Source organism: Chionomys nivalis, chromosome 24 (assembly GCF_950005125.1).
Source record: "Chionomys nivalis chromosome 24, mChiNiv1.1, whole genome shotgun sequence".
NCBI lineage: Eukaryota > Metazoa > Chordata > Mammalia > Rodentia > Cricetidae > Chionomys > Chionomys nivalis.
In genome coordinates, this window is record NC_080109.1 from 19620880 (window position 1) to 19642530 (window position 21651).

General features: G+C 39.1%; 1 protein-coding gene across 2 annotated transcripts in view; it reads right to left on the bottom strand.

Moving 5' to 3' along the window:
• Nucleotides 1-1594: 1594 nt before the first annotated feature.
• Rnf13 (ring finger protein 13) overlaps nucleotides 1595-21651 on the bottom strand; it is an 80636-nt gene continuing 60579 nt past the window's right edge. For both annotated transcript variants that reach the window (XM_057757250.1, XM_057757251.1), the window contains 3 exons: nucleotides 13003-13096; nucleotides 3689-3769; nucleotides 1595-3226 (listed from right to left, as the gene is read on the bottom strand). In XM_057757250.1, coding sequence (XP_057613233.1) covers nucleotides 2865-3226; nucleotides 3689-3769; nucleotides 13003-13096 — 537 coding nt within the window. In that variant the 3' untranslated portion in view covers nucleotides 1595-2864. The remainder of the gene's footprint in view (nucleotides 3227-3688; nucleotides 3770-13002; nucleotides 13097-21651) is intronic.

Sequence of the window (21651 nt, forward strand, 5' to 3'; positions counted from 1 at the left end):
AGATTTTTATTTAATAACATATTACTTTTGGAGGAATATTACCCATCCATAGAGGATACCTATGACCAAAGTTTTTATTTTTTTAAAAGACCTTGTAAAGTAGTACTCATATGGGTTTTCTATATATTTTTTGGTTATCTTTCTCTGAGCCACCCTCCTCTTGGCCTGTGCTCCCATCCCCACTCCCTGTTCAAACTTTCTGTCCCTAGTAACCTGACCACTTAAATTTCATGCCCATTGTGTTAGATCCTTCTTAACTAATACACACATGCACATGCACCTCTTTCTCTGGCCTTTACCAAGACTCAACACGCTGTTCTAAAATTTCTAGCTAGTATCATCATATATGGGATAACATGCAGTATTCGTCTTTCTGGGTTACCTCACTCTATAATATTTCTGATGCATCCATTTTTTTTCTGAAAGTTTAATAATTTTATTCTTTCCCATTGAATAAAATTCCATTGTGTATTTTACACTTTCATTACCCATTGATGTTTAAGCTGGTTCCATTTCCTCTATATTGTGAGCAGAACAGCAATGAAGATGGAACTGCCAGTATCTCTGCTGGAGGGTATGTGTCCAACTGGGCATAGAGCACAATTCTCTCTGAGGTTTTGAGACACTGACACTGATCCTCATTGTGGCTGCACCAGTTTACACTCCCGCTGCATCCTTCCCCACAACACTGCCAGCGTTTGGCAGCATTTGGCCTTGGTAATAGCGATCTTGACTTCGAGTAAGATGTTTGAACACTTAAAGTACTTACTATTTGTGTTGGTCGGTAACTCTGTTTAGTTCTCTAGATCACTGTTTTAATCTGGTTGTTTCCATTTTTGATTTTTAGCTTTTTAAGCTCTTTAAATATTCTGTATACAGCAATCTTCTCTCAGATCTCTGGCAAAGAGTTTCTTCCATCCCTTAGACTGCCTCTTCACTTGACTAACGGTTTCCTCTCTTGGCCTCATTTTCTGAGACACTGGAGTCTCCACGGTCATTACTTACTCCCATATTTAGTCTACTCCCAGCTTCATCCTCTAGTGGTTCAGAATTGCAGGCCTAACACTCCAGGCTTCACTATATTTAGAACTGATCTTGTGCAGGGTGAGTGATAAGATTCTAGTTCCATTCTTCTGTATGTGGATACCAAGTTCCGTTCTCTCAGCCCATTTGCTGAAGATGCTGTCCTTTCTCTGTGTATTTGTAGCATCTTTTTCAAAATCAGGTGGCTGTAATTTTGGAGCCTTATACCTGGATCCTCTGTTCTACTCTGTTCATCTATGTATATTTTTGTGTCAGTATCATGTGCTTTTATTACTATAGTAAGTAATTATTTTTTTAAAGGGTGGAGGTGGTACACCTTTAATCCCAGCACTGCAGAAGCAAAGACAGTTTGAGGACAGCCTGGCTCACAGAGTGAATTCCAAGACAGTCAGGGCTCCACAGAGAAAAACCTGTTTCAAAACAAACAAAACAACAACAACAACAAAAAAGATATAAAATTTTTAAAGAGAATTCAAAAATTAAAAGTGTCTTTTCCTATTGTTACATTTCTCTTAAAATACAGCATTTTTAAACAATAATAAATGGCTCATACACCTGATATATTTATTCTATAACATAATTTTATTCAGTTTCCCATGTCACTACATACATCTACTGTAAAGCATGTGCCACAATTTACAACAGAGTTCCCTAATTTACACTATTTAGGGGATAATTTTGGCTACAGTGTTAACTTTGGTGGGTATGCCTAAAAGCCTGTGAGTAGCTAGTAAGTAACCTTGTATAAAACCCTAAGGTGATTATGATCGCCATCATTTTCCTTTATAGCACCCTGCATATAAGGCTAATGTGGTAAGAGTTCATCAGAACAAATACTTGTGGCTTTTCAAGTGGAAAACATTTATTAACATTGAAGCTCCCATCATACAAGGCCATATAAAAATTCTTAGCATTCTGATTATACTTAAGTATATTTTCTACATAGTTACAGTTATATAATTTAGCTTTTCATAATACATTGCCTCAATACATTAGTTCTGTTAAGCAAAAGCACTTATTTTCAAACCCAATACTTGAACAATTTCCTCTGCACATGGTTCAGCAGGGCTAACTAGCATAAGATGTTCTTTATGAAGAGGTATACGATCTCAATATTACAGTTGCTGAAATTTGGTATTTTTATGCAGCATTTTTTATTGCAACACAAAAGGATACTGAAGTATGGAAAGTAAGATCCAGAGACGTTCCTGTGGAATCAAACTCATAACACTATAGTGTTTTTAAAAACCTTAACATAAAATATTTGAAGTTTATACTAGACCATTCCTATGAGGGAAAACTATTTGGGAATAGGGAGGAAAATGATATCTTTTAGTTTCTCCGTGGTTCTAAGAAGAAATATCCTAAATTGCCCATTGCCACTCACTAATCATGATGGGAAATATCAGAACAGACATGTGCCAACCCAACAATTGTAGGCAACTTTATGGAAGTGAGAGTGGTTTTAGCTCATGCTAGATGACCATAGCCAACTTCATGTGTAAGACATTTGCATACTGTGATCGAGGTCTGCACTTCAAGCTGTACTGAGGATTTTAAAAGTGTCCTGGCTACATTTCATCATCCCCAGAGAGCTGGTTTGCTGCCTGAGTTACAGCACCAGTCTGTTACTTGTTAGTGAGATGGATGTATACTATTGGAGATAAGTATCATAGATCAAACAGTCTATTTCAGGAACGTGATTACACTAGAAAACTAAAAAATAAGTTATTTCTACAGAAACCTCTAAAGGGAGCAGAAGAATCAACTCATATGTCTAAATGAACATGTGAAAGGGAAATGAACCAGCCACTTGGACGTCACACGGTGTTTGCTGTGTTGTAGTCCGGTTCACCATCAGGCTGCAGCTGGACCACAACACTGTGCTCAGTGACCTCGTTGTCGGCATCACTGCTGTCGGTCTCGTTGTCATCCTCCTCGTAGTCGGAAGACTCGGTCATGTTCTGATGTGAGTGGGATGCCGACAAAGACCCAAATGACGGGGCCCTGACCGACGCGGAAGGCGGAAGTAAAGGGGTGTGCTCTGACACTTCATTTTCCTCCTGACTGCTGTCGGTGTCAGAGTCCGAATCACCTTGGGAAGGAACAACTTTTTGTTTGCAGACTGGACAGGTTTTTTTGGTTTTAGTTAGCCAGGGATCTACACACTTGCAGTGATAAGCTGTTGAAGCAAAATATACATCTTCAGTACAACAGTTCTGTTAAACAAAAGCACTCATTTTCAAATTCAATACTTGATTTGGTTCCACAGAGCATAAGATATTCTTTATAAAGATAGGATCACAGTTAACAGTTGCTGAAATTTGGTATTTTATGCAATATTTTCTTTTTATCACAACACAAAAGGATGATACCAAAATATAGGAATTAAGGTCCATAGACACTGCTTTTGAGCCAATCATGCCTAGCACTGTAGTATTGAGAGACTGTTATATTTAATTTCTTGCTATGTTCATTTAGTGTGATGATTTGTACAAATTGTGTACACACATAAAAAGTTAGTACATTTTTATAGATCACATCTACCCATTAGTTTTGTGTTTCTGTGTCTTCTCCCTTGATACAGACAGAACTCAAAACCAAATTCTATACAAACTCAAGGCAGCATGTGGTTTGCTCATACCATGGGAACAGGGAAGGATTCTTAGTTTATCTCCATCTTCATATTCTTCCAAACAAATGGCACATACATCATATTCATCTCCTGTAACAGAAAATTGTAAACAAAAAATGTAGACTTAAGCATTACTTAAACATTAGAATGTCAGTTCTGAAATAAATATTCTATACTAAAAAACAAAATTTCAAACTTCTCAAATTCTGAGCCATTTTTGTGGCAGATGGTAGGATTGAATTCAGGCACACAACAAGAACTTTACCACTGACCTACATCCCTACCCCATCCTACTCCCCTCACAAAAACACATCAAAACATTCAAATCCTTTTAATGTGTGCATTAAAAACAGATTGGAAGGGAAGATACTTTTAGTTTCAGATAACCTATATGTACCAGCTCGGCGGTGTGAAGGCTAGCAGCCAGGTAGATGGCATTCACCAAAATGGCTGCTCGATAGTACTGCTAGTCTGTCTTACTCTTGTTCATGGCCTTACAATACCTAGTTTCCTTAATTCCTAGCTCTTCTGGGAGTCAAAGGCTACATTTTGAAAGGAAGCAAAACAGTACTCTTAAATACTGATGCTTTTGAGGGTATATTTAAAAATACTTTGTTACCACTGACTACGTTAGTTCAGTATTTTCCAATTACTTTAAAAAATAACCTTAGGAAACAAAGAGGGTTTCACTGCCTGAGCTACGCGGGTATAATGACTTTGGAAAGTAACAGAAATAAGCTGCTACCTGGGAAGACAGTCTGGGTGAGCACCAGACATCAAAGGGAAAATGACTTTTCAGGCTAGTCATTCAGTGTCCTCTGGTCATTTAAACACAGGACGAAGAATCCGAAATAGAAAGCTTTAAGAAAAATTAGTATTTTTTGCTAGTTTTGCTAGTACCTTGGTTTTATTGTTACCAAATATACTCTAACAAATTCATGTGCATACATGTTAGACTCTCCTGTGGAGTTTAGTCAGATGAATTAGATGGGTCTTAACTAGAAATATTAAAGAGCTCCAACATATTTATGATAACATAATTATACAGATGAATCACTGACATGGATTTTGAAGATAGGGTTTGAACACATTAAGCAGTTAAATCATGACTGATGTTATCATACATGTCAAACAGTTAGTCTCATCACCCTGTAATAGGTCTCTTAGAAACAGCTGTAGTTAGCAGGGGTCAAGCTAGGTAGGAAGAATAGCTTGGCGTTTTCACAGGAATTCAGTATGGGTCACAAGAGTGCTTATATAGAACAACAGATAATATATTTGTAGTGCTCTAAGATGCTGTGCTTGTCATTTGTAACCCAAGATTACTGGGTTATCAGTAAATGTATATAGTTGATATTTTAGAGTCATTTAGTTTTCATGTCCTGTGAACAGTTCTAAGTGATGACTTCATAGTGACCTGTACTTCTTGCTACAATACTTACTTTGCACATAAGATTCAAGGATGTAGTTTGTGGCATAGACCAGAGTAGAGCCGAGTGTTCTATACGCTTTGTAGAAAGCCCTTGTAGTCCTGGACTAGTTATGAAGTGACAAAACCACTGCCTCATCCCATCTTGTAAGTTTATTTATTTATGTGTTACCTTGGAAAATAAAATTTTAAAGCTACAGTAGTTAGGTGCCTGGTAACTTAAAATAAGAGGAAATCCTGCCCCCCACCCCCAAGTAGGTACTCTTGGTCACATTTACACATTAAACGTATAATGGTGAGGTTAAGGAACTGTACAAGATCACAAACATAATATATGGAGAAATCCAGAATTCCAGAATGTTGTATACTTCAAAGTCTTTGCATTGTCTTAGCCATTATGTTTTATTGTATCCTAACATATGTACCTAGATTTCTAGTCACATTTAAATATTCCCCTTAGACTCATAGTACCTGGATTTTTTTGTAGTATATTTTTGTTTGTACATGTGTATGGAGGTCAGAGAACAACCTTGAGTGTTGGTATTTGCTATCCACCTTATCGGAGACAGGGTCTCTTGCTGACCTAAGAGCTTCTGAGGATTCTTCACTCTCTACCTCCTATCTTGCCAGAGAAGTTCCAGGATTACAAGACTCAATGCTGGCCTGGGGGTGGAGAGGGGCTATGGATTCCAAACACAGCTCTCACACGTGCTTGGCAGGTGCTTTACCCATCGAGTCACCTCCTTAGCTCTGAAGTATTCGTAAGCAGTCATCTAGGAAATTAGGGTTAAAATCCCTTCTAGAGCTGACTTCAAGACACCTAAATTTATACAAATCCTGGGCTAGATAGGTGACCAGGGTTCAAATCCCAGCACCACTTGGTGGCTCATAAGAATATAAAGTTAAAAGCCTGCCCCACTTCAGTACATATGATGAAAAAGGCCTATATTACTCTTGGATAAAGCAATAGTGCTTCTAAATGATTTGTACTTATTGGATAGATTATCTGTGTGTTTAGTTTAATCTCAGGTAAAGTAACTATAAAAAATTCAAACTTAAATTTCCTTCTAGAAAGTGCACTGGGGCTGGAGAGATGGCTCAGAGGTTAAGAGCATTGCCTGCTCTTCCAAAGGTCCTGAGTTCAATTCCCAGCAACCACATGGTGGCTCACAACCATCTGTAATGGGGTCTGGTGCCCTCTTCTGGTGTGTCAGCATACACACAAAATAAATAAATATTTTTTTAAAAAAGTGCACTGGTAGAAATTAAGAAGAGAACGCTAACACCCCAGTAGAAACATTCTAGCAGAGGGCATGCTCTCTCTGAGTAGTGAGTGCCCCTAAAGGCCTATGTTTTAAAGATTTGTTCCCCAACATGGCACTGCCGGGAGGTGGTAGACACTTGAAGAGGTGGATGGGCCTGACCGAGAGATACTGGCCTTGTCTTGAAAAGATTAAGACAATACAGTCATATCATTTTATTAAAAATTACTATATATCAAGAATTTTAAAAGCATAATCACACTATTATCATGCCTAATAAGAATGACAGTTTCTTAATATCTGAATTAATATCATTCAAAGTAAATTCAAATTTCATCAACTGTCCTGAAAATAATTTTTCATAGATGGTTTGTCCAAAGCAGGGCTTTGTCCTGTCGCTGCCACTGGGCCAGCTGCCTGCTGTCACGTCCCTGCCATCACAGACTCTTCCCTCTAGAACCACAAGCCACAATAGACTCTTCTTTGAGCTGCTTTGGTCATAGTATTCTATCAAAGAAACAGCAAATAACTAAGATACCTATAGGTCCATGTCAGTTTATTTCTTTATTTGTGTGGGGTTTTGAAAACATGGTGCTCTGTAGCTATTTCCTCTGAACTGTAACATCCCTGCATGGAGACTGAGACTCATACTATTCCAGAAGCTCATAAGACTTAACAGACTCATATGACTTTTCTCAAAGATTCTAAATACTCCACAAACTACTGTGGGAGAGATGAGACCTTAGTGGAACTCTGCTAGTTGTGTGTGACACGTCAGGGATGCAGCTCTTCTGAGTCATCACCCATGCAGGGGTGCACGTGACTCCCTAGAGTTGCCCGTACTCCTTTAAGTAACCTCAATAACTCCATTGGTTTACTAAGCCAGACTAAGGTGGAGTTATTTGTTGGGTCTGTCATCAGTGCCCTATGTAGGGGAAAAAAAAATTTATTCATGGCCTCCCAAGAAAAGCACAACACAATTGGCACCTGAATAGGGACTGATATGACCAAAGATGACTTGGAGAGAAGTTGTGTGGCCCATGGTATGACAATAAAATGTAACTTAGGTAGATCTGTCTGAGGGTATAGCATATGTGGGGGTAATCCTGATAGAGCCATTTTTCTTGTGTGATATGGATGGAGAGTATCCTTGCTGTGCTGAACTGGCAATTCCAAACAATGAGAGACAAGATATAAAACCAACGCCAAGCCACCTGAAAGTGGGCCACTTAGACTGACAATCTTCTGTGTGGAATGGAGTGTCATGCCTCCTTGATGAATATGGGCCCACCTCTCTCCCCAAAGAGCTGACAGGCTAAAGAATGTGTCGCAATCCCTAAAAGCACAGGTGAGATGAACTCAAAAGCAGTTTGTGACAAAAGTTGCATGGTTAAGACATGCAACTAAGGCTCAGCTATCTTCCAGAAGGACACTGTGAGATTACAAGCAGAATTACAGTGGGAAAGTCATGGATTATCCTTGTATTAACCGCTGCTTTGGCAGGAAAGGTAGAAAAAGGAGAAAACAAGATGGAGGTGTTGGCCTTTTATCTCCTAGAGTTGGCAGGATGCAAGGAAAAGAGTAAAAATTAGTTCTCTGCTGAAGAGCTATTCTTGGGGGTCCAAAAACTAAATAGAGTATAGTAAAAGTGATGGAAGATACCAGTCAGGTTTGACATAAAGGCAGCTAAAGGCATTTGCCACCAAACACTTGACCTGAGTTTGATACTCAAGCTCACATGTGGAAGGAGAGAATCAACTTAGATGTTCACATATGTGCCCTGTGACACCTGCACCCCCCCTACAAATAAACACAAAATAAATGTAAAAAGAAAAAAAAAAGTTTTTCCTCTTTTCAGTAAAGACCTTGGGAGCAGATAGGGCTTTAGTGGACTTGCCAAGTTCCATGGCAGATGTAGTCTTTGTAAGGTAGAAGGAGCTCTGGTAGATCTTAATTGCAGTCTAGCATGTAAATTGAATTTAAATTCCTGAAGCAATAAAGAGGAGCTGAGAAGGGCAAAACAATCAGAAGGGTCTATCTGGGCCATTCAGAAGATCAGTGTGGTCAGACCTGTCCTGGAATTCCTGAACAAAACATTAACAGAAAGACAACCATGTTAGTTTCTGGAAGGCAGGAAACTGTTGCCTGAGCAATGGTTCAGAGAAAATATAAATGATAAAAATAGTATAATGAAAAGGATTAAGCTTTCCCTGGGGGGTGTACAGTATTTACCCATAAACGTGTGTGTGTGCACGCGAGAGCACACACATACACACACCATAGTGATCTGTATACATTTCTTCCCCTATTTAAAAGAAAAGTACACTGGAGTTGGAGATTTATCGCCCAGACTGGGGCTTTCAGTAGCCAGTTGTGCCAATGAAAATGAGAGGGACACAGTGCCAGCCTGAGCTTATCAGAACTGGGGAGCCGACTCCTGTGGCAGGCACAGGAGACTGTTGTTCTCGCTTCCCCTTGGGCCTGATCCAGACTAGGCAGCACAAACCGGCATCACTGAGACTGCTGGGTATTTAGAAGGATGCACAGAGACTCCATGGCAGATGCAGCAGCACACTAAGATGAGATCAAGTGACTCATGGAAAATGACTGTGGGTTATCGAGAGTTAGATGGATTAGTGTCCTCATTCATGCTGCTGCACAGAACACTGCTCTTTGACAACACCGTTGATACAAGTGATAGGATCTTTCCATGCAGTATTGGATCTTGTGAACACCTTTTTAATAGCAGCCCAGGACAGCAGCAGGCCTTCAAAGACTGCCTACCTTCTGTAAATGCTAACCCTTGTGTGTCTTACAGATTTGGAAAGGTACCTGGAAGGACGGTAAAACTGTCCCTATTCAAGTGTTTGAATGAAGTCACTGTGCATAGGTAGGAAGAAATATTCCCAGGAGCCATAAGGTTGCTAGGTAAAAACCTTAAGTCCCAGGAGTAGGTTGTCTTCCTATGGCTTACTGGCAGAGGAATCCCCTGATACTCCACAAACCATAAAGTTATTCTCACTGCCGTTGGCTGCACACCAGCGCTAGATGGTAAGACCCTATTTCTAAAGATGGCACACACTTTGGCTGTAGGACATAGAGAAATGAGGCAGAGATGAAGCTGAAAGTCCCCTCCGTTTTCGCTACAGTAGCAGACTATGCACATCCCTAGGGAAGAATTGTTGCTGATAGTTCTGCTCGGATATGGATGCTGTGCACTGCACTAACAGCACAGCAGGCACACTGAGCATACAGGTGCAACAGCGGCGTGACTGTTATGGGTACAACCGACTGCTTTTTAAAATTAGATTTAAAAACTACTCCACAGGTCAGAATCCATGATTGGTTTTATAAACAAACAAACAACAACAAAACATGGCTGAGGAAATGAAGAAATAATCATTGATGGGGAGGAGGAGACAGGGGAGAGTGGGGTGAGCCAATCGAGCTAAGATGTATGAGAAACTCTTATAGAAACCTAGTGCTTTTAAACTAAATTTAGAAAGTAACAAAAGGAAGGAAGGGAGGGAAGAAGAGGAAGAGTTAAAATACAGATACCCTGCATGGGTGGACAATGCTTCCCTGAGAAGACATCGATTGTTAAATGAAAATTCCTTGCCAGAAGTGGGATACCTTTCTCTGAGCCACTGGTCAGGGGGGCCCAGAGGTCCCTAAACAGCATGGGCTTTAAAAGGGGAGAGGGGAACATGATGGACAGATGCACATGTTGGGGTACCTAGGAGATGTGAGAGGGAGTAGTGGGGTGCATACGGTCAAGATAATTGTTTATCTATATAAAATTCTCAAAGAAACAAAATATTCCTCTCTTTAAAAGACTATTCATTCAGTAAGACTATTATTTTCAATAAATGATACTGAGCAATTGGATTTCCATATTCCAAAAATGAAATTGGAGCCCACTTCAGATCAAATACAAAAAGTATTTATATGAAATATCAAGATGGGGGGAGTTTTAAATTGGGCTTTGGTTTTTAAACAAGAAATTCAGGATTATACAATAAAATCAAGAATACAGTCTTATGAAAATAGAAGTTACAAGCTAACAAATGATAGATAAAACATGTAAAACCAGTGTAGGGCTGAACTGTCTAACAAATCCAGAAGGGGCTCTCTTTTTTCCCTCTCATTTGCAAACTAAATTTTATTTCTCATTACTTACTAAAGCAAACAAACAACAACAAACTGGAGATCAGAGAATATATAAAAGCTCTTGTTGCCCAGGAAGTGGCGGGGTATTCTCCCACACCCAACCTGCCATAGATTATCAAGCCTATGTCTAGTAAGGATCTTTCTCAAATAAAAGGTCTGTTTGTCCTTTTTCTGAAACAACAACAAAAAAGCAGCCTCCGTCCTTTCCCTACTTCTAGTCCATCAATAAACCGACTGCATCCCATCTTCCAGACGTATCCAAAATTAGAAGACTTTCCCTCCCTAATGGTGGCCCGAGCACATCTATAATCAATGCAGTAACTTACTCTCTGCTAGTTCTTTATATCCTTGACCCTGCACCGCTATTCTTAATTCAGCCGGAAAAAAGAAAAAGAATTTTTTTGTTTTGTGTTTTTTGAGACAGGGTCTTGCTAGGTACCCTGGACCTGGAACTCACTGTAGAGACCAGACTGGCCTTGAACTCATCTAGATCCACCTGCCTCTCTCTGCTTCCCAACTGCTAAGATTATAGGAATGCTAAAAGAAAAAAGGGAAAAAAGGTGCTACTTCTGCTCAAAATTCCACATGGCTACTCATCTGAGAGGAAAAGCCAACTTTGCAAATCTTTTCTAAACCATTTTAACCCGAAGTAGTCTCAATATCCTTGTCTTCATTTCCCTCTTCTTCCTTCTTCGTTATTGCATGCATGTAAAACATGCATATTTTTAGTTAACGCTCCCTCTCCGCCACATAGATACTTGGGATCAAATTCAGGTGAGTAGACTTAACAGCAAGCACCTTTACCAGCTGAACTATCTTGCCGGCCCTCAACGTCATGTTCTAAAAATATTTTGTTTTAGGGGTAAAAAATTTAAAGTAGGTCCGAACACTGAAAGGGGAAAGTCTTCTCCAATGGAATCTCACTGGATATTAACCATACTTAAGGGCAGGCCTCGTGCCCAGGAGTAGTTTGTGACACAAAGCAAACTCAACGGTATTTTCGTAGACTTTTTGACTCATATTGCTTTCTTTGGATATTTTTTTGTCTCATTGGTTTTCTGCTTGTATATTTTGGTTTCCTGTTTCATGTGTGTTTTGTGGGGGTTTTCAGTGTGTGTGTTTCTTGGGGGTTTTTGGTTTGGGTTTTGTTTGAAGAAAGAAAGGGCATGGAGCTGGGTCAGTGGGGAGGTGAGGAGGCTCTGGGAGGACCTAGATTATCTCACATTATTCAAGAAAAAAATGTCTTTAAACTAGGGATTAAGAAATACAAAACTAAGCATATAAAATGGAGCTTTAAAAAGAGATTCCTAAAGCTAGTCTTTCATACTGGGTCTGATCTGTAAAGAACTTTTAGATAACTCACCTTATATGTTAGCAGTTTTCAGCTTCCCTGTCCCTTTTAAAATTGAAATGCAATGTCTTACATCTTTCTTATTGTTATATTTTTAGCAAGATAAAATTGTAAATGACAATAAAACATTTAGTTATGTGGAAAATGAAACTCTGTTTTTATTTATTAATCATTCAATTATTTAATGTATATGGGCAAATTTTGTCTGTGCATATGTCTAATGCCTGGTGAAAGCCACAGAGGGTGCTAGAGTGCCCTGGGACTGGAGTCACAGATGGTTTTGAGCCACCATGTGGGTCCTAGGAATTGAATCCCAGTTCTTTGGGAGAGAAGCCAGTGCTCTCCATCCACTAAGCCATCTCTCCATCCCTAGAACTATGTTTGGATGCCTTTTCTGTTTTCACCTTATGTTCCTTACCCTCTTTAAATAGAACATTATATTGGTATAAAAAATGAAGTCTGGGAAGTACTAGTCAAAAGGATTAACAGGTATATACATATATATATATATATATATATATATATATATATATATATATATACATACATATATATATATACACACACACCTACATTAGGAGCTCTCTAAACACAGAGAAGGAAACTATGCTGGCTGTAACACAAAACCTGGACTCCTCTCCAGCTCTGCCAATACAGTTCAAGCCTCAGTGAAGCCCCATTTCCTTGTGTATTATGGAAGGATAACGATAGCATCCATTTCATATTAGCATAACAATTAAGTGGCATGCAAAATGCAAACACCTAACAGCTACCTATGGTTTTACCAGCACAATGTAGTATATAACACAGCAAATGAGAGCGTAGAGGGTAGACTACCTTTTTCTCTGACATTGTCTACTACTGCACATGGCAGTGGCAATATATTTTTTCCATTTTTACTATTACTTTTACGTTTTCTGTCAACTCCATACCTTGTTCCTGCCTTTACCAGGCTACCAGAGGATAAAAATATCTCTCATAAACTTTCATTATTAATGTTGGTGTTGGGCATGGTATATAGCCGAGACTCAGAATGTAGTATAAGTATGGCCCTCATGTATTCTGACACATACTAAATGTTATTATTTGGAAAATAACAATATTCACTTACCCTTCTTGAACTTATGTACAGGGAGTTTTTTAAGTTGATCTTTACGAAGTCTGTTTCTTCTGTTTCTATGTCTGTCCTGGACAAATTTTGTGATCTAAAGATAGGGAAAAAAAGGACAGGTCATATACAAATAGGCACTGAAATAAAAAAAAGTTTTACATATACGAGTGCTCTATCTGCAGGTACACCTTTGTGACAGAAGAGGGCACCAGACCCCATTACAGACGGTTGTGAGCCACCATGGGGTTGCTGGGAACTGAACTCAGGACCTCTGGAAGAGCTGTCAGTGCTCCTCCTCTGGGCCATCTCTCCACTGCAGCTTCCATGATGAGGTTTTCCCTTTCTCCCCCGCCCCTTTTCTCTTAAATTTTATTTTGTTTTGTTTATTTTTCTGGGGGTGAAGGTGAGATTGGGAGGCATGATGTGAAAGCCACAAAGAATAAAGATAGATAGATAGATAGATAGATAGATAGATAGATAGATAGATAGATAGATAGATCCTAACAGAAAAGCCCAAAAGTGACAGTTTTGGAGGAAAAAAACTTACATTTCTGGGTAGCTGATGTAAAAACAATTCATTTATTCAATTCAATTCTAATGACAATATTATTAATTAAAACATTAAGTTAAAAGTGATTAGTTAATTTACATATTATTCTTTGAATTTCTTATTAATGAAGTTTATCTTAAAATTATTACATTTATTTACTTAAGTATCTGTTCTGTATGGTGTGGCATACACAGGAGCATGTGGATGTCAGAGGACACCCTGCAAGAATGGGTTCTCTCCTTCTACCACTGGGTTCCAGGAATCGAACTCAGGTCATTAGGCTCCGCAACAAGCCTTACTCTCTGGGCCATTTTGCCATCCCAAACTTAGTGACATCATAAATAGTCTATAACTAGTGTTTGCAAAAATACAAATAGTAGGCTACAGATTATGAAAACTCTAACTGGTCAAAAACAAAGGGAAATCGAGGCTACAGAGAGGTTCGGCAGGTAAGAGCACGTGCAGCCCTTGCAGAGGGTCGGTTTCAGTTCCCAGCACCCACATGGTTTACAACCACCGGTACCTCCAGTTCCAGAGCAATCAACACCTCTTCTGTTTCCATGAGCACCAAGTAAGTTGGTATGGAATATAACTCAGAAATGAAAGAATGAATAATCAACATATTCAATAATTTACATGAATCTCAAAAATGATGCCAAAAATGACACAAAAGACAACCTAGTTCATAATTCCATTTAAAGCTACTGAAAACAAACTGCAGTGACTGAAATCAGTTTGTAGATATCTAGGCCTCAGAGTCAAGAGACATCAAGATTACCAAGAAATATAAGGACATTTTTTAAGGTGATAGACATCTCATTATCTTGACTATAATGGTGGTATTTTTATGCCTGTATGTTTGAGTACAAGCACACACACACATGTGCTAAAATTTACTAAGATGTACAACTTAAATATGTGTGGGTTATTTTATGTAAACCATACTTTAATAAATATTTTAAATTTTTTAAATAATAAATGTTTTAAAATATTAAAAATAACAGTATGAGGTATGAGGTTAGGAATATAACTCAGCAGTAGAATGGTTGATTAGTTTATACAAGGCTCTTTTTCTAAGAAGACAAAACTCCAGCAATATGCTATAAGCTTTAAACAAGTAGTAAAAAGATAAAGAAAACATTATATAATCCAAATTTACATTAAAAAGCTGAATAATATGCAGACATTGATCCAACTATGTATAAATACAATAGATGTAAACAATAAAGTTCATCAATCTTAAGAGAGTATATGATAAGAAAAAAATTCAATTTTATACTATTTACAAGATACTATTAAAACTGAATGATGCCTTAACATTTAAAGGGGTGGATGAATACACCTATGCAGTAAGCACTTTAGAGTTAAAAAAAAACTAAATAGTAAAAAGAATATTTCATCAAGAATATGCTGAAAACTATGGGAGCAATATGAAAATTCAAAACCTCAGGGATCTGTATCTAAATCAAACACATTTAAATAGCAGGGCTGCACTAGCTCTCACTGCATGTCACATCCAATAGAGACCTACACTAGTCACTGCATGTCACAAAAAGCCCGTAAAGCGCCACCCTTCCAAATGAGGGTGTGCTCTGAGAATAGACACACAGCAGCCCACAAGATGCAGCACTGAGATGAAAACCACATTTTTGTATGTGAGCTGAGGGCTCAAAACATTTTAAACTTAAAGTATTCAAATTAATCTCATCTGTTTCTTCTTACTTTGTTGAATTTGGCTACCAGAAGATTAAAAATAATAGTGTTCTATTGCTTAGCATTGTGTTAGAAAACCTAATGTAAAACTGCAGATAACTATAGTCAAAGTTGCACAATTTGTGAATATACTGAAATCATTAAATTGTGCATTTTAAATATGTCGATTTTATGTTACAGAGATTTGTTTTTAAGTTAGACAAACCCACAGACTTAAATGAAAGGACATGTAACCTGGTGTTCTCCACATCTGTGAATAACATTTATAAAATTTGACTACAAAAGGATGCCACAGGGTGGGTGTTTGAAAATTACATAAGAGCTCATAACATGGCCGGGCGGTGGTGGCGCACGCCTTTAATCCCAGCACTCGGGAGGCAGAGGCAGGCGGATCTCTGTGAGTTCGAGTCCAGCCTGGTCTACAAGAGCTAGTTCCAGGACAGGCTCCAAAACCACAGAGAAACCCTGTCTCGAAAAACAAAACAAAACAAAAAAAAAAAAAAAAAAAAAAAGAGCTCATAACATGTTTTCTGACCTTAATACAACTACATTAGAAATGTATAGGAAAAGACACTGGGGAAAAAAAAACATGTCTGAAGCTTAAAACTTAAGTAATCTGTGAATCACAAAGCAACTCACAATGGGTAACAGGTTTCTGGTGAAGCCTCTTTACCACCTAGAATCTCAGCAGCCCAGAAAAGACCATGAATTATGGAGGAAGGTGAAACACTAACTCACTGGAGGAAGAGAGCTGTTCACTGAGCCATACAATTAGACACCCTTAACCACTCAAATATCTGACGGCAGCTTTGAGATGGTGTGGCTACTGTGGAACCAACCCTGAGGAGCTGAACAACAGCCACAGGTGATAGTAGGTTGGAGTATAGCCAAGTACGCCTACTTAATCCTCCAAATGTACCACAGGGGTAATTTTCTTCTCTCCTAAGACAGAAGGAGCAAAAGAACAGAGAAAAGATGGAATTGAGTTCCCTTCACATAGAAAGAAAAACTAAAATAATTAGAAATGTCTTACACAGGGATGAAACCTTAAATAAGTTGTGCAGCCCAGTCCCAGTGGATCTATCAACAAACACTCCCTCTCTGCAGAAAAGAGAACAGAAAGATTTTAAGAGCCCAAGGATTAGGGAGTTTGCTCCCTAGTAACACCAGAAGATACACCCATGAAGTCTCACCAAGACACTGCCCAAATGTGAGCTGAACAAAGATGACAACAATGAACATACCAAACTGGATGGAGAATGCTAGCCATGAGGAAAGCTGGGAATAGGAGAAGTGGTCCTCCCTAAGGAAGAGCACACCGACTGGCTGTCCAATACCAAACAGCCCCCAAAACATTCGTATTAGGAGCATTATATGAACTTAACAGGTTATATTTAGGAGTGTATATATATCTTACTTACATCCATACTTATATGTATGCAATAACAATTAGCTTTAAGAAAATAGGTCATGAATTTGAAGGAAAGCAGGGAGGAGTATATGGGAGGGTTTGAGGGGGGAAAGGAAAGGGAGAAATGTAACCAAATTATAATCTCAAAAATAAAATGCAATTTTTTAAAAAAAAAAATAAAAAAGACTTTACTTCATCTAAATCCCCTAAGGGACAACAGTGTAAATAAGGGCAGTGAAAAAAAAATGACTCTAGGAACAAAAGAAAAAAAGGAGAAAGAGAGGGAGGGAGGGAGGGAGGGAGGGAGGGAGGGAGGGAGGGAGGGAGGGAGGGAGGGAGGGAGGGAGGGAGGAACTTTTAGCCAGGTATGGTAGTACACACACCTTTAATCCCAGTACCTGGGGAGGCAGAAGCAGGTAAATCTCAGTAAGTTCAAGACTAGCCTGTTCTACATAGAGAGTTCCAGAACAGTTAGGGCTACACAGAGAAACCCTATCTCAAAAAAATGAATGAATGAAAGAATAAGAAAAAATATTTTTATGTATTTTGTTCACTGATAAATATATAAATTCCAGAGCAGTGTGGACCTGGTTTATCATAAATGTGGAATGAAACTCTACTTCTTTGAAAGACAATTAAATCACATAAACGTCTAACAACAACAGATGGTTAAGAATAGACAAAACTCATTCCACATGTGACCGAAATTGTCTTAAAGCTGTTAGTGAAGTATATGAAGAACTGAAATCACTTTGTCACACTACACTGGATAGCTTCCTAAAAAATATAATGCAGTAAGAAGCCGAGGCCTTCCAGGAGAAATGGAGGCCTTTACGCTGCCTCCCTGTGACTGTTAAGGAGAGACATCGGGATGAAAAAGAGTGGAGCTGCTTCCAAGAAAGCAGGTAGAGAGGAAGAAAGTGGAAGTCAGCTTCAGAAACTCAGAATGGCAGCAACAGCACCCGGGACAACGTAGAGAAGCGGATGGGGACACACACACAGACACACAGTTCCGCCAACCATAATCCCAATCATGGCTTACTGGTGAGGAGAGAAGACATGACCACCTCATCTCTTAAAAATAAGCTGGATGACCATGGTGAAAAGAGACTTGTCCTAGGGACAAACCTATAGCCCTCACCAGCCTGCAGTGCGATTTCTGGTTTAGGTAAGAATGATCTCCCTGGCAGCCAGTGTAGTAGAGAGGAACCCCATTTTATCACTACAACTAGAGGGTGAGCTTTTGACAGGGAATCTATGTTTAAAACTGAGCAAGATTAGGGGCCTGGGAATAGAGAACAACCACAAGCCAGGGAGTTATAATTTAACATGGCATAGCCCTTGGGCAAGAGACTTATAAAAAGCAGGAAGACACTTATAAAAAGCAGGAAAGCCAGATGCTGATGAGCTGAAATTGTAACCTACAGGAGGGTTGGCTCAGAGCACTGAATAAGCCCACTTTTGCTGGCCAAAACAGGTGCAGTGATGGAAATAACCATACTGTCTGATAGCTCTGGGCATGGGATCTGACTCTTTAGTTGCCTGTCTACTATCCATAACTACAGAACCCAAAGACTCGGAAGTCCTCCAGCATGGGGACTAACACTTAGATCATGAACATAAGAACACAGGTCCTTCCTCTGTACACATCTCAAAGCTGTGGCTGATTCTTATGCATTTAATATATTTGAGAGATGACCCCTGCTAGAACATTAGCTACTCCCTTGGATATAATCTAGGGAAACTCAAGAGAGTGAGAAGACTTGCTAGCCCACAGACTGCTAAGCTAACTGTGACCGGCAGAGGCCCCTGGTAAAGAAATAAAGAAAGCTCTATTAGTGGAGACAACAGACTAACACCAGCAGAAATCACATGACTGACAAGAGGCAAGTTCACCTGGCCCTCTGCACATGCCTCCCCACCCACCCGCACATCTCATGCACTTAACTGGTAGTCTGCAAGGTTTAGAACTCCAGCACTTCATCCCTCCCCCACCATGCTTCTGAGTTTTCTTTGCTTTTTGTCTGTATGTACATGTTCATATGTATGCATATGTGTGTCCTGGTGCACATGTATGAATGTGTGTAGGTCAGAGCTAGAAAGGTGTCTTCCTCAATATCTACCCTACTTTTCTGAGTCAGGGTCTCACACTGAAACTGGAGCTCACACATGAGGTGAAGACGGATGGGCCTCAGGACACACTGGGACAGCAGGCAAGAGCTTCTGGATGCTGAAGATGACACTGGTCCTTATGCTTGGACCTTGGGCACTCTGCTGGCCAAGCCATCTCCCCAGCCCCTGTTTTTATTTTTAGTTCTTTACTTTTCACATCAGTTTTAGCAGTGAAAGTTGATTCTTTTTAAATTCCCCATTGTACATTCTTCTAAGTTTTGTTTGTGCTTTTTCCATTGTTGAATAATCTTTTCCTTTCCCTATCTTGTCCCTTCTACCATGTTTCCACCTTTCCCCTTCTCTACTATACTTTTAATACCATTTTCTCTTGTTGTAAGAACTCACATGTATCTGTCATTTAAGTGGGGTGTGTGTGTGTACACAACATTGGTTCTCTCCTTCCAGCATATGGGTCCCAGGGATCAAACGCAGACTGTCAGGTATTACAACATGCACCCTTACTCTCTAAGTCATCTTGCCCACCCAAGTTTTTACATTTTACTTCTTTTATCTAATTTTGCCATTATTGTAAAATCTTGATGCTTTTGGGTTGTTTGTAATCTCATGCTCTTTCCTCTTCCCTTCTAGAACCATTATTTTCTGTCTTTTTTCCCTTTTAATTAATCTTGCTCCTCCTCCATTTCCCCCCTTTTCCTGTCTTCTTCATTTCATTCACCTATAATTTTTTTATAATTACCTAAAACAAATTTTCCTGGTACATTCAGAACTAGTTTTCCCATTCACTGTTTCATGATCATTGGTGATCAAGTGGGCAGGGTTTGACCTATTTTAGTGTGTGTCTGCATCTTACATGGTTTGATGCTGTTTGTTTTCTCTTGAGTGGTACTGAGGTTTGAGCCTTCAAGAAAAAAAAAATCCCCAAATAAAACTAGAAATCTACACAAACAAATGTATAACATACGTACAAGAAATATCAAGGCAGCATGACTCCATTACAATATCCTATATCATCAGCCACTGAACTGAAAGATACTTAAACTGCTGACTGAAAATGTCAGAAGTTCAGCAGTGAAGATGATCAGTGACCTGGAATACTACACAAGTGTGCAGATTAACTCAATCCAGAATCTGGGAAGGATAATCAGCAAGAGAGGAAAGATCAGAAAGTTAACAATATGAATGAAAAGTCATAATATGATAAACAAGATCAGAAAAAAATCTAGATTTCAGAAACTAAATAGAAACAGTTGAAATTTTTAAGAAAGAAAGAAAACACAGTGGAAAGCACCAATAAGATACTTGAGCAACCAGAAGAAAGAATGTAAAGGATGAGGATGCAGGTGAGCAATCAGTACATTCAAACGTCACGAGAAAAAATAAATTAGCATGACAGTGTTCAAGAGGCCAGCCTAAAGTCCACAGGATGGAAGGGGCTAAGATAAGAACTAAGGCACAGGAAATGTTTGTGCATACCACAAGAAAGTGAAGATAAAGGACTTAGAGAAACTGAGAAACAATATTGTGAAAAATGGTCACTCCACCAAAAGCAAGCTACAGACTCAATGTGAGCCTACCAACATTCTAATGCCATTCTCAATGTTCACAGAAAGAGAAAAAATAGACTTAAAATTCATATGAAAACATAAAATAAAAATCCAAAGAAATCCTGAGCAAAATAAATAATGCTGGAGGCATCACCATCCCTGATTTTAAGTTATACTACAACACTATAGCAGCAAAGACAGCATGGTACTGTCAAACACATCAATGGAACAGAGGACCAAATACAAACCCACACAACACCAACTGCATGATTTTTGACATATGTTCTAAAAACAATACTGAAAAAAAAGATGCCTTTTCGACAAACAGTGCAAGGAATCCAGGCCATCCATATGTAGAAGAATGAAACCGCATCTCTGATTTCATTCTGCACAAAAATCAACTCTAATTGAATCAAAGACTTTAAGGTAAAACTTGAAATTCTGAAACTCTTACGAGGAAAACGGCTGGGGAGATAAGTTTAGCCCAGTGGTTCTCCACCTTCCTAACGCTCTGACCCTTTAATACCAGTTGTTCCCAACCTTCCTAATGTCGTGACCCTTCAACTCTTTAACACAGTTCCTCATGTTGTGGGTACAGGTTATTTCGAGCAGCATGGGCAACTTACCAGTGGCTATAGCACTGAGAAGAAACATTTCTTCCTCTTTTAACTGCATGCAAACCTCAGGGAGGGTGACACCTAATGAGACCTCGCCCCTACCTGCTAACTGCCTACAAACCCTCAACAAGACGAGACCACCACACTCCATGATGGAATGCTGACAGACCCAGTCTTGTACAGGTAACCACTGCTGCTAACAGACTAAAAGAACAAGAAAGGTTTTTATATTATTTGAATTTTTCTCTTAATATTTGAATAAAGAATATAGAATAATTGTATGTCTATTTTCTCTTCAAAAACTTTTATATCACATATCATAGAGCCTCTAGAAATGTCTTCAACATAATCCCAAAAGAATTAGGACTTAGCCAGGTGTGGTGTCACACACCTGTAATCCCAGCACCAGGGAGGCAAAGGTGCACAGATCTCTGAGTCTACATAGTGAGTTCCAGGTCAGCCAGGGATACACAGTGAAACACTATCTTTTCTTAAAAAAAAAAAAGAAGAAGAAGAATTAAGCATGACACAGGCCAATATTATTTTAGTATCATTTTGAAAATAACTTGGACCTCTAGAGTTCTGCAACCATACTCTTTATGATGGTCTTAAAGAAACCATGCATCCACCGGGCGGTGGTGGCGCATGCCTTTAATACCAGCACTCGGGAGGCAGAGGTAG